This window comes from Barbatula barbatula, assembly GCF_947034865.1.
Source record: "Barbatula barbatula genome assembly, chromosome: 24".
NCBI lineage: Eukaryota > Metazoa > Chordata > Actinopteri > Cypriniformes > Nemacheilidae > Barbatula > Barbatula barbatula.
In genome coordinates, this window is record NC_136787.1 from 3754458 (window position 1) to 3766805 (window position 12348).

Consider the following 12348-nt stretch of genomic DNA (forward strand, 5'->3'; position numbering starts at 1 on the left):
GTATTGATGTGTACAAAGTGCTAGATCTATCATCTTGTCAATTCTCTGTTAAATTGAACTGCACCATCTGTAATCTACTTTAACATGCCTGCTTTTGGCCATGACCCAAACTCGTGACCACCCCAGCCCCTCCCACGTGCCCAACAAGCACCTACCAGATTTTCTTGGGAGTTGTTTATCCCCTGAAGCAGAGACTGGAGTTTGTGAGTTCAATTCTGGAAAATCCGGGATCTGGGAGCAGTTGTAATTCACAGCATCTGTCCAGTGGAAAGCAGAAGAGAAGCTAAAACTGATTTCCTGCGTTCAAAAGCCCACCACGTTTACTCCCTCCCCTTCCAATCCCCCTCACTAAACTGAGTTTCTCTCCCTCTCATCCTTTTTTCTGTGAAGCAGCTCATTGCTTAGACAGCAAAAGCGCCGCAAGTGAATTAGAGCAAAACAATGGTGGAGTGGGTTAGAGGGATTCCCTGTGAATAGGTGGATAAAGGTAAACAAAGTGCAAAGTCATTGCCGTATGTGTAGCGATCAATAGTCTAGCTGAGGCATGAGCGAAATGGGCCAAGAGCTAGGTGGAGCTAGGAAGGACCCCCCTATCTGACAAAAAGGGTTGTAAGGCAGAGGGCATGTGCATGTCTAAAACCCCTCTGGTACCATGCGGAGAAAGTTATCGGAGACTAATGAACTTGGCCTGCACTGTCTATGGTGTTTTCAGATGTGATGATACAATCGTTATACACGTGACTTGCATACGGTACCTCCATCTTGACTCTGAAGACTCTGTAGAAATAAAAATAAAAACACATTGTAATTAGACACTGTTTTGTTATAATATATGAAGCTGTATTTGTTTGAATAAATAATTTTTTACTTTTGGTAACTCTATAGTGGCCCTAAAAAGTATGGACTGGCCACATGTGCAGGGCATTTCCCAGACTCGGCCCGAGTTAGCTAGGATAGGCTACAGCACTCTGACTACCCCAACTGGGATAAGCGATATAAGGGATGGAAAACAAACTATGGCAAATGAAATCGCGGAACTCTTTTTTTTATATTTGCTTGTTAGGTGTTCTGGGATCCTTCTTTAATAAGTGACTGATATTCCTATTTTACTCTTATGCAATGATGCTCATTTGGACTTTTCAGGTGGGGATGAACTATCCAAATACTTTTTGTACTTCATGTTCATTATTGAGGAAAAATTACCTTCTGCAGATCTTCGATAGATCTCTCTGTTTCTCTCAGTTTCTCTCGTAGAATCTGCTCTTTAGCTGAAATCTGGGACTCTTCATTTTCCAAAAGACAGATTTCTGATTCCAATCTAGAAAAACACAATTGATAATAAACTTTATTCAGTTTGCACTTAGCAGAGCTTTGGGTTTACAGAGTTATTTAACAAGATCCAATGTGTATAATGTACAAGCAACACTCTTTATTTCTCGACAAACCGTATTTAAAATATAAGACCAAGTTTCCTGTTTAGAAATTTTTTGTATGGTTCTTGCAGGGTTTCCTTCAACCGGACATATGTGCTGCCCATTGAGAAAAATCGTAGCATGGAATTTTCAGTCGTGTGCACGCATTCTGGCAATGAATGAGACATATCCCTTCAGTGCCAATTAACCCATGCATATTCCCAGTGGACTCCATTCTCACTCAATCTGAATGCTGGCAGCCAATGAGGAAGCGTCCGTCTGAGGAACTCACTTTGCCTCCGCCCATGAGAATTTCCTGCTATTGTTTGGATCACTGAAGTTACATGGTCTGCAATAACAAAAGAGAAGGAGCCTTCCCACGATTCCTGACTAACATTCCTTAAACTAAAGAACACACATTATTTATGGGAACAAAAATAACAGATGGTCATAAATGCATTAAGAGATCCGTATATATCTGTGGACTATATTCCAAGCCACCTGGAGCCATTAACTATTTTCGTGTGAGAATGGAAAGTTTGAGGCCTTTAGAACCACTTAAGAACTCTTGGAATATAACCCATGATTTGTATTCCCAACTTTTACAAGTTTCTATTTACTTGTGTAAGTTAAAGGCAGTACACCGGCTATTAAAGGGACATAAATAAGTAGTATTTTATTCACCCTCACCCACCAGAGGTCAGGCAATGTTTCCAAGCTGGGGTGCGGTCCAGTATGAAGGAAACACACCAGCAACCAATCACACCAACTGACAACTGAGCAGGAAAGAAAAGGGTTTCACAGGTATCCACCATGTGAGCACGAATACTCCCAATTCATTTGTTTCTGCAGCCTGATTCTCTTATGCCATCTAGTGTTGGATGCATGTTTCAATATTAACAATGGCTATGAGGACTGATTCTATTAAATTGGCCCCAAAGGTATCACTTAACATACTGAGTCAAGAGACTTATATGTTGACATGGCTTCACGAAATTAGGAAATGAATCAAACAGAAAATCTGTCACAGCAGCATCATTCATAACTATGAACAGAACATAGTTGTGAGCTATAACGTGAGCACACAAGGTTTTGATTGTTTTGAGGTCCTGCCTACTGCCATATATTTTCTTTAATAACAGATAAGGCTTTACTTCCTTGTGCAAGTAACAAAAATAAGAGTTTGTACGGTAGTGTGAAAGAACGGTTTGATCTAAATTACTGCCGGATATAGCAGTTTATTTAAATATCAACTCTTTTTCAGTTCTTTATCACATCATAGTTCAGTTCACCACAGAACAGAGGGTTTTTTAAAGCGTCACATACAGTTCCATAATTATTTCCATGTGTTGCAGCCAATAAACATGGGGCCCGCAAGCCATCATGGGTGTAGGCTACATGACTCTTTCAAAAATAGGATCTGACTTTTTCTCCTAATTTCTTTTTCCAAATCACATCAGCTTTTAAGAGTTGATCTTCGTCCGTGCCTCTGGGTGACCTCACATAGTCTTCACACCCACCGTTTCCTGAATTACGTCTCGCACATCCTGCCCATGTGCGTTAACAATTGCATCATACTGTTAGACTGAATGAGCTATTGGTGATTTTGCTACCATTTGAGAAACAGTCCCAGGCCAAATATCACCTTCTGATTGAACAAAATATATATTTGAGCTGTGACATTATTTTCATGACCTTCTTTCAAAAGCTGAATCAATCTGAAACTGGTTTGAGGTCATAGCAGTTGACTATAATGTCTCTCAATTCAGTTCATTAACCACAAGAACATAGACCTCAGACCCCACAGCCCCCACATTCCAAAGACAATGCAAAGATTTAATGCTTCCTGTGTGGTTACAAATATCTCAAGTTCAAATGGCTTTAAGAGACAGTTCCGTACATTTGTGTTATTATATCATTTTACTGTAAATCGAACTTGCACAAAATTCAAAGAAAAAATTATAAGTAAGTGTAAGTGACCCTAAATATTAGAAAATAAGTCATATAAAGCCTTTGCAGTATCATGCTGCACTGTTTGTGGTATGGGTAAGAGTGGTAACTCAAATACCCTAGCAGCATATCTCTTCTTACGCCAACGTTAAAACAAGTTATTCAGTAGCACAGTCACATGCTTTGTTAACAGATTTTACTCTCATAATGCCTGACAGTCTTATCTCCTTCTCTGATGTAATGTTTATTTTTATGTCACCTCTTTAACTTCAGTGCAAGAGACTTTACTCTCTCTCCTCACCATATTAGGAACACTTCTCACACACCTATATAAACAATGTATGTGTTAGTATTGTACGGTATGGAGCTCCATGTGAGTATCATGTCAACACCACATTTTTCCTGGAAAGCCCAGTAGTTTCAGATTTACTTTAAGCTCTGGCTGGGATGTTTTGTCCAATGACACGTTTATACAAGAGGTCTGCCTTTGGAGGAGAAGCACTGCGGTTAAGTTAAACCACCAGCTGTACAACTGAGTAAGACTTAGGGTGGGTTGCACCAACAAGGATTAAAGTAAACAGAGTTTAGAGCTAATCTAGGGTTTGTTGATCCTAGTTTTATTTTAATTAAAATTGTGTTGCACAACTTAATTTTAAACATAGATTAACAAATTGTGGGTTAAAACTTTAACCTGTATTTAAACCGTCATATGCGTTACATTTTTGTCAGCCATGATGGATTAGCCGGTGTAACTAAACAGCAGCAGAGTTGCACTGTCATTTAAAAAGGAAATAAACGGCTCTCGCATGAAAAATAAATGCAAATTTTGCTACTTGCAACCTCTCTCTGGAGAATTTTTTGATCGTCCATAAACAAGCCTTGAGGGGTATGACAGCGCAAAGATATGACAGCGGGCCACATCATTACCATTCAGCTCGTGACTGGAGCAGACAGAGAAGATTGCAGTGCGGGAATCACGAACAGCCCCGGCAGGCGATTGTGTTTCCGGAGATCGTCCTCCGCTGTGTTATGGGGCTGTTTAATCCTCCATCACAGCCATGCTGATATAAGAGCACTATATACACGACTACGAGAGCCATATTGGATCTATACAACAGTTCGGCCGCACAGGTGTGTAGATAAATCAGAAAATAAAGTAGTTTCTTGCATTATACCTAAAGGCTTTAAGTAAAGTCTTTCCACTGTTTTAACAAGTATTGGCTGATAACTGCCTGATTGGCCAAACTAATTTTACGACAGTTAGTTGCAAGATCTGTAAAGTTTTAGCTTTGGGACTACTTTTCTAAGTGTATAAAATAAGACTAACATCCTGCGGATGGAGTTTTCTCTATGATAACCGCAATTCATGGATGGTTACTTTATACATACATTCCAACAACAGAGAAACGTGTTTATTTTAATGTGATGCAACATTTTGTCCCAATGGTTCTATTGATGCATTACTTTAAAAATGATGATATTTACAACAAGTTGCATGTTTAAATTGTTGTCATTATTGGTTACAGCACAAGGTGGTGTCAATATGAGCAACATATTATTTTACCTAAAAATATGATTTTGTTGCACAGCACTGCATTCTTTTTTAGTCTTCTACACCCGCTTTTCGAAGGTAAAACATTTCTGCAGGGTACGAAAATAGCCACCAGCCACTCCCTTAGACTAAGACCTCTGCCACAGAGGCTGGTCTATTCCCTTATTTCATCTACGTCCTTACAGAAAGACTTCTGTGAAAATCTCCCCCCAACCCAGGAAACATCACCTGCCACCCACAAGCAGTCTGGCTTCTCAATGCTCGAAGCAATCGCCCGGTCCATTTGGCTAATTTACCCTTACAATGACAGATGGGAGTTTACAGCCCAAGGACGTTTGCTTTTGTAAGTGACCAAAAGCGAGAGCATTTGCATATTTGTATTTACTAAAATAGAGTCCAATGTTGAGAGATAGAAATGTCTGTCTCAAAAAATAACAAATCTACAGAAATAGGTTGAGCCTTCTCCCACATGGTTCAAATGCTGTAGAATAAACTTGGTGTCACTTGGAAAGTTTAAAGTGATAGTTTACCCACAAATGTAATCCTTATCCTTTTCTCAGACTCATTTCATTCTAAACCTCTATTACTTTCATCTGCAGGATAAAAAAATACATCTTTTGAAGAATGTTGCTAAATAATCTTGTGCCCTCCATAGACTTCCATTTCATAGGCACATTTCTTAAAATATATTATTTTGTTACTTACAAGGAGAAACCTTAAAAATATGATATGATGTGATGTTTCCTTTCGGAAAATTGTTCTGCACGTCTGATACACTTCTACAAAAGACAAAAACGGAATACAAATCAATTTCCCCAACCACCCCCACACATTCACAACATTCATACAAAAAAAAGAAAGAAAAACACAAATCCCACTACACATGGCTGGGATAACAAAGAGTAGTTGTAAGTACTGTGCCAGTTCAGCTGGAAAGAAAGTGCATGGTGCTATTTAAAGTGCTGTCCTTGCAAGTAACTTTTTGTTCATCAACTAGTTGCTAGTTGGAATAAATGACGGCCTGATTGTTTTAAAAGAAGGTAACCCAAACCTCCTCCCTGATGGCAACACCTCATATACCTGGTGTAGGGGATGTAACATCATTCTTTATTGCTTGATCTTTCTTCAACATTTTGAACCATGACTCCTGACCTGGAAGTAAAATGTATTGAGTCCGATTAAATTTAGCCAAACTGAGAAAAAGGTTTGTGGTCAGTATGCCACAGTCAGTGAACCTTTTCCCCTTTCTGCATTAGTTGGTCAGTTGTAAACTGTATAATGTTGCATTCAGGATGTAAATAGATCCATCCACATTCATAACAGCGACCCCTTTTTCCTCTGTTGTGGTCCATACCTGGCATCATCCCTCATATATGCTCGCTAAACAGAGAAAGTCCAGGAACCCTTTAATTGTATACATGATACCATAATATTGATATAACCAAAAGACATTCTAGGAGATACAGTCCAGAGACTTAGTCCTAAACAATAGATGAGACATTCATTTTCCACACAACATCACCGAAGAGCAAATAAACACAATAACGTAATTCCACCCTAACATTTCAACCACAATGTAACTGAAAATTACATAATAGATTGTGAGTACGAAAAGATTCAACAATATAAATCGTGTAAGCTTTTAAAAAAATGTGGCACACTCCTTCCCATAACTCCCACACAGCTCACTTCAGATATTCAACATCTGAAACATCATTAATGCCTACAGTACAAAACCAGTTAGTTCTCAGATACTACACTTGTGTTTCTTGAGATGACTGGGCTAGCATAGCTCATGCTGGTTTCTAACATGTTAACTGTATCAAGAATCTTTAAAACATTTTGCCTCATAGCAGACTGTGGGCGAACCAGATGGAGCTGCAGGCCTCAACAAATAAAACAACTAAAAACATGTGCTAATACACTAAACCTCAAATAACCCACATTAGCTTCCACGGGTACCAATTTTCACACTGAAGTCGAACTGAAGTCTTAGCCATATGAACTGTCATGATTCCGCTATCATGTCATGTTTATTCTTGGTCTTGCAGCGGAGTCATGGCATAGCCTTAGGTTTTGTGTGAGAAAGACATTGCTTTGTTTTGATTCTGACTTGCCATGTGCTTTCTCGTGTCTCGTCAGTGTTTCCCGCCCTTTTGTCTCGTTAACCTTCCCTGAGTGTTCAGTACCCGCACCTGACCCTTGTTAATTATCCTTTGTTAGTCTTCCTATAAGATGCCCTCATGTCTATTGTCTTGTGCTCGTTCATTGTACATGTTCCCTGTACTTGTCTCCTGCCATGTTCCCCGGTCATGTTCTTGGTCTTTGTATGTAGATACCCTAGGTCTTTGTTTGTTATTTCTAGTTGTTTAGGTTTGCCCCCCTTGTGGGAAGTATTTGGTTTCAATTTTGTATCTTAGTTTTGTTAGTGTTTCCCCCATCGAGGGTGTTTTTTGTTGTTTATTAAAGTCTGTGTGTTAACCCCTTCACCAACGCTGCCTGCAATTGGGTTCTTCCACCACGTTCACGACAGAACGAACGAGCCAATATTGAACCCAGCAGGCAGCAATGACGACACGGTCCCGGAAACCTCGTCTCCTCTTCGGCGTCCAACAAGGGAGCATGGACTTGGAAAGTTATTTGGGCAGGTTCCTGGATGTCGCAGAGGAGATGGTCCGTGGGGAGGAGGAGCTAGCGGTGCTTTTTAACGCCAGTCTGAGGGACCCTCTTTCGCCAGCGGAGATGAGATCGCTGAGGCCGTTGGAGTTTGAGGATGTGTGGAGGTGCGCCGTCGCACGCTCTGAGCTCAGGGTCTCAGGCCAACTTGGCTATTCATCTCCGCTGTCCGCAGTTCCAGAGGATCGTGCCCTGCAGATCGGGGTTATGGGCATCGCCACGCCCTCCAATCCATCACATCCATTCTCCCCTCCCGCAGCCAGCGTTGGTGGCAAGAGGGGAAGGCGGGAATCCAGGGGGTCCTCGTCAGAGGCCTCCAATCCCGAGCCGCCCATCCCCTTCTCGTCGTTCCTGCAGCCGACCACCAGGCGGGTGGCTCGGCTGAAGAAGAAGAGGCAACGGAGGGCGGCTCGGAGTCCGGTGGTCCCGTCAAGTCCGGTGGTCCCGTCAAGTCCGGTGGTCCCGTCAAGTCCGGTGGTCCCGTCAAGTCACGTTCCTCAGCCGGCCTTCCAGCCGGCGTCAAGTCACGTTCCTCAGCCGGCCCCTCCCAGAGCCTCTGGGACTCCGCGCTCCTGCTAAGTCCCCCAGGACTACGCGCTTCCGAGCGCCAGGGACAAGAACTGTTCCCCCTTATCCCTATCCCTATGGACATCCCCCCATGGACTCATGTGTTCCCCCATGAACTTTGTTGTTCCCCCTCCCTTGTTTGTTGTTTTTATTATGTCACCCCAACCCTTTTGTAATGTTTTCTTGTCTGCCCCTAATCTTGTTTACCATGTTTTGCTTTGTCTTGTCGTGGACAATGAAAATTATATTGATTATAAAGAATGTGCATTTATTGAATAGACATGAAGAAGTTTTGTTGGTCTGTTGTTTGCAGCTTTTTCTTGTTTGTGCAAGATTTCTTAGTTTAGACTATACACCATCTGGTGCAAATGGTGCCTCTGGCTTTCAAAATACTACTATAAATGCACCTTTTTCTAAAATTCTAGTAGAAAATTAGTTATGTAAAAGTAATAAATCCTTTATACATTTTCCTATCATGTGTATTGAACCAATTTATCATGACGTATACAACATTGACAGTTTGCTCATGGTCTGTAGACAATAGAGAATAGCTAAAACCATCAAAATGCTCGCTAAAAAGATTTACCAAACAACATACACAGATTCTGAAAGGTAATATCCGCGGTTTAGTGGCAGAAGAGCAATGAATAGGAAATGCAAATGAGTTTCACAATGTATTCCATATGAGGAACTCAAAAATGGAGTGCGCAGAACATCAAATACATCTACCAGATGAGTTTTAAAGCTTTGAAGTTCTCACGATTAAAAGCAAAGCAGAGCTGAAAAACAGATCCCAATATAGGCTAGTGGAAATCACACCAGTGTCTATACGCAGTTTACTGAACGCAACACTGTCTTCAACTGAAAACGAAAAACTGAAAATGGATGTTTCCATTTAAACAAAAGTGTAATTTCGGGAGCCTGGAATGAAAACCATTTAACAGGTTACTAAATGCAAGTCCCTGAAATCAATACTGTTATGTCTCTGTCTAAACTATAAATCCTGAAAGAGGTATTACATGTACAAGTGACATTGCCTTTTACTGACCCGCCATGAATAATAAAGTGTTTTTGATGTGATGTTACAGTATGTGTAAACTGTAAACATACAGTATTACCAATTGGATACTGTTGTAAAAGCAGCATAAAACTACTGAAGCTAGATTAAAACCTTCTGATCTGGTGACCAGAACCTTCTTTTAAATCCACATTCCAGACTTAAGAGTAGAGGTGGCCGTGCCATCTCAGTAATTGGTCTTTGTCTCTGGAATGACTTGCCGGTGGAATTGCAAAGTGCCCTACTGTGACCATTTTTAAGTCTCTTTTAAAAACCCATCTGTTCTCATTGGCCTATTAGAATTTTATTCATTTCCTTATATTGTATTAGTGTTTTATTCTGGTTCTTTGTTTTAGTCTGTTTTGTACTACTCTCTTGTGAAGGACTTTGGTCAGCCCTGTGGCTGTTTTAAATGTGCTAATATAAATATCCTAGTTGACCAAGAAAAACGTATTTACTTGTTTAAGCAAGTGAATGTAAAGCAAGCGAAGCAGACTGCTGGAGTCCAACCGTTTACAAGAGCATTAAAGCACTTACAATGAGATTTCATCATATGATGGTTTAAAACCTTATTCCAGATTAGCGAACTCATTATTGTACCTGTGAATGATATCTTCTAGTTTTTTGATGTGAAGTTCATCTTCCTCGACCCGTTTCCTGCAGCTGTCATCTTCCTCTTGAGGCCCCGCTGTCCCTTGTAGAAGCCATCTCTCCCTCATGGCTTTAGACTGTAAAAAAACTGTTCTGGTTGGCCATATGCAATCATTTTTAATCTCAATGGTTCCAACCGGTCTTGTGTCCAGTTTTCATACAGTATGATATTCAGCAGACAGGTGACATTTTATAATTTACAAACACTAACAACTGCTTCTGCCGCTGCGCACATGTATCCGAAATATGTGCAACTTTACGTAAAACTGGATTTTAGTTTATCCTACAGTCAAGCTCATTATCATGTGGACCGTGGCTTGCTGCCCTTAGCATGCTATTGTAGGTCCATTGTTTGACATTCAAACAGGACAATATAAACGACATGTGCCGCATTCTCAAGTAAACTTGCTTGAATACGTTTATAACTTGTTCAACATGAACAGCTGTTAAGAATGTAAGCGGAGAAGCTGTGTTTTAACTGTCTTCAGTATGTGAGCTAAGAGGTCTCTGAAGACCCCTTATGCCTAGTCATCACCTCTGTGAGGGTCAGCCACATGAACTCAGGAATGCTGCTGAAGGTATGCGGCAAAAAACAGAGTCTTAGATTTCAAGTCAACCCACATACTTGGCCTCAAAAGTCTCTAAGCAGCGCTCCTTTATGACTTTTTATTTCTCATAATAATATTAGCATACAGCATGGGTAGCATTATTATAGTTTATTACTGGGCTGCCTGGATTACTCTGAAATTGTGGAATCCTGAAGTCAACTATATAATGCTCAATGACTGATAAATGTTATCGTCCCACACATTTTATTTAGTACATATCTATCTGTGCTAATTTAAATGTCTCTTGTACACGCTCTTTTTATTCCAATATTTTCTAATAAGTAAACGTTTTTTTTACCATTTGGTAAAATGCACTGTAATGAGTTATACTGATATACATTATCTAAAATATGAAAAGTACTGAACAACACAGCAGCTTCTATCTAATATAATAAATACTTGTTAGCAACATGTTGCATGTTACTTGTTATCTTAACTAGTAAAATGAGACACATGCAAGAAAACATAATGCTTCAAATCATTTTGATTTAAATGTATAGTTCATGTAAACTGTTAGTCTGCAGCGCATGTTTAAAATAAATATAGCATTATTATCCACGGTGTTGATGCTAATACAGTTATCATATTAGATTTCTGTATTAAAATCTGTATAGCGGTGTGAATGGGCCTGTGGTGAGCGGGGCGGGACGAGAGCCGTGAGGGAAAGGCGCGAGGTGCATGCAGCGGTCTCGCATCTCTCACGGAGGAGCGACAACAGGGACGTGTGAGAGAGGACCAGGCCTGGACATTTGTATTTTAAGTTTGTTTTATTGTTTGTTTATTTACTAAAATGTTGTTTTATGTTCCCCGGTTCCCGCCTCCTTCCTTCCTCACATGGAACTTTTTTACAGGGCCTTTACCCCATCATATGCTATCCTTCTACGAGAAAATACTTCGAGGGACAAATCAAGTCATATATCCCAGGCATTGTGGCAGTACTTTCCGATGAGAAATTGCTTAAGATTCCGATTAAACAAATAAACATTTTACTTCTTGGGTATTCCTGTCTTTTACAGACAAGTCTCATTCCTCATGTGGAGTTGTGCTCTCTACGATCCTCATGTTCACACGACTTTAAAGATATGACAGATACGTATTTGCTAATACAGTCTGTAGCTGGTTGATCTTTTTTTCTTCAGGCAAACTTTTCTCCTGGGGCCTGGACGAATCTCTTTCATGAGAATTGTTTTTGTGTAAACTAACTGCCAGAAAATGTGAGTAATTCTAACAGTAATTCTGTATAAATGAGGCAAACTCCCGGCTCTCTGATAACACACGCAAGTGTTGCTGGTTACAGTCAGACATGGTCCCCTGACAATTGTTCACACAGATTGGCATCAAAACCAAACTATTAAGGCTTTCTCATGTGAGTGATTTTGAGAGGATGTGACACGTTGATATCCAAAAAACATGAGAAAAACAAATATGTGAATATTTGTCAATTGAACTTTCCTATGATATGAAATGAGTTTTACCTTGAAATGTTGAAGTTGCAGAACAAGTTCATCGAGTTGTCGTCTTTTGTCTTCTATTTCAGCTTGTCTTTTTCGTTTTTCCTAAAAAGATGATAAAATATTGTTTAACATCAATGACAGTATTTGAATAAATTAACACTAAATAATAATACTAAATATTAAACAAATGTTATGCATAAGGTTTGTTTCAATTCATTTTCAGTAATTTCCTTTGACAAACAGCTTCTTGTTTGTCGTTATTGTGTAAGCTTTCTAAGGCAGGCATTACCTTTATTACATTTTATTTTGATGTGTGAACTGTCCGGACATGAATTAAACCTTAAAATTGTGTAACTTGTTAAGAAGAAAATTACTGTACAATCACTTACTTTTAACGTGCAGTCAATAAAGCAACCACACA

The 12348-nt window shown here is 39.9% G+C and overlaps 1 protein-coding gene across 1 annotated transcript in view; it reads right to left on the reverse strand.

Moving 5' to 3' along the window:
* The window catches only part of palm2akap2 (PALM2 and AKAP2 fusion), a 74050-nt gene that overhangs the window by 43914 nt on the left and 17788 nt on the right, over positions 1 to 12348 (reverse strand). The window contains exons 4-8 of the mRNA XM_079448409.1: positions 11949 to 12029; positions 9815 to 9942; positions 1204 to 1318; positions 756 to 777; positions 156 to 257 (exon numbers count right to left, since the gene is read on the reverse strand). Coding sequence (XP_079304535.1) covers positions 156 to 257; positions 756 to 777; positions 1204 to 1318; positions 9815 to 9942; positions 11949 to 12029 — 448 coding nt within the window. The remainder of the gene's footprint in view (positions 1 to 155; positions 258 to 755; positions 778 to 1203; positions 1319 to 9814; positions 9943 to 11948; positions 12030 to 12348) is intronic.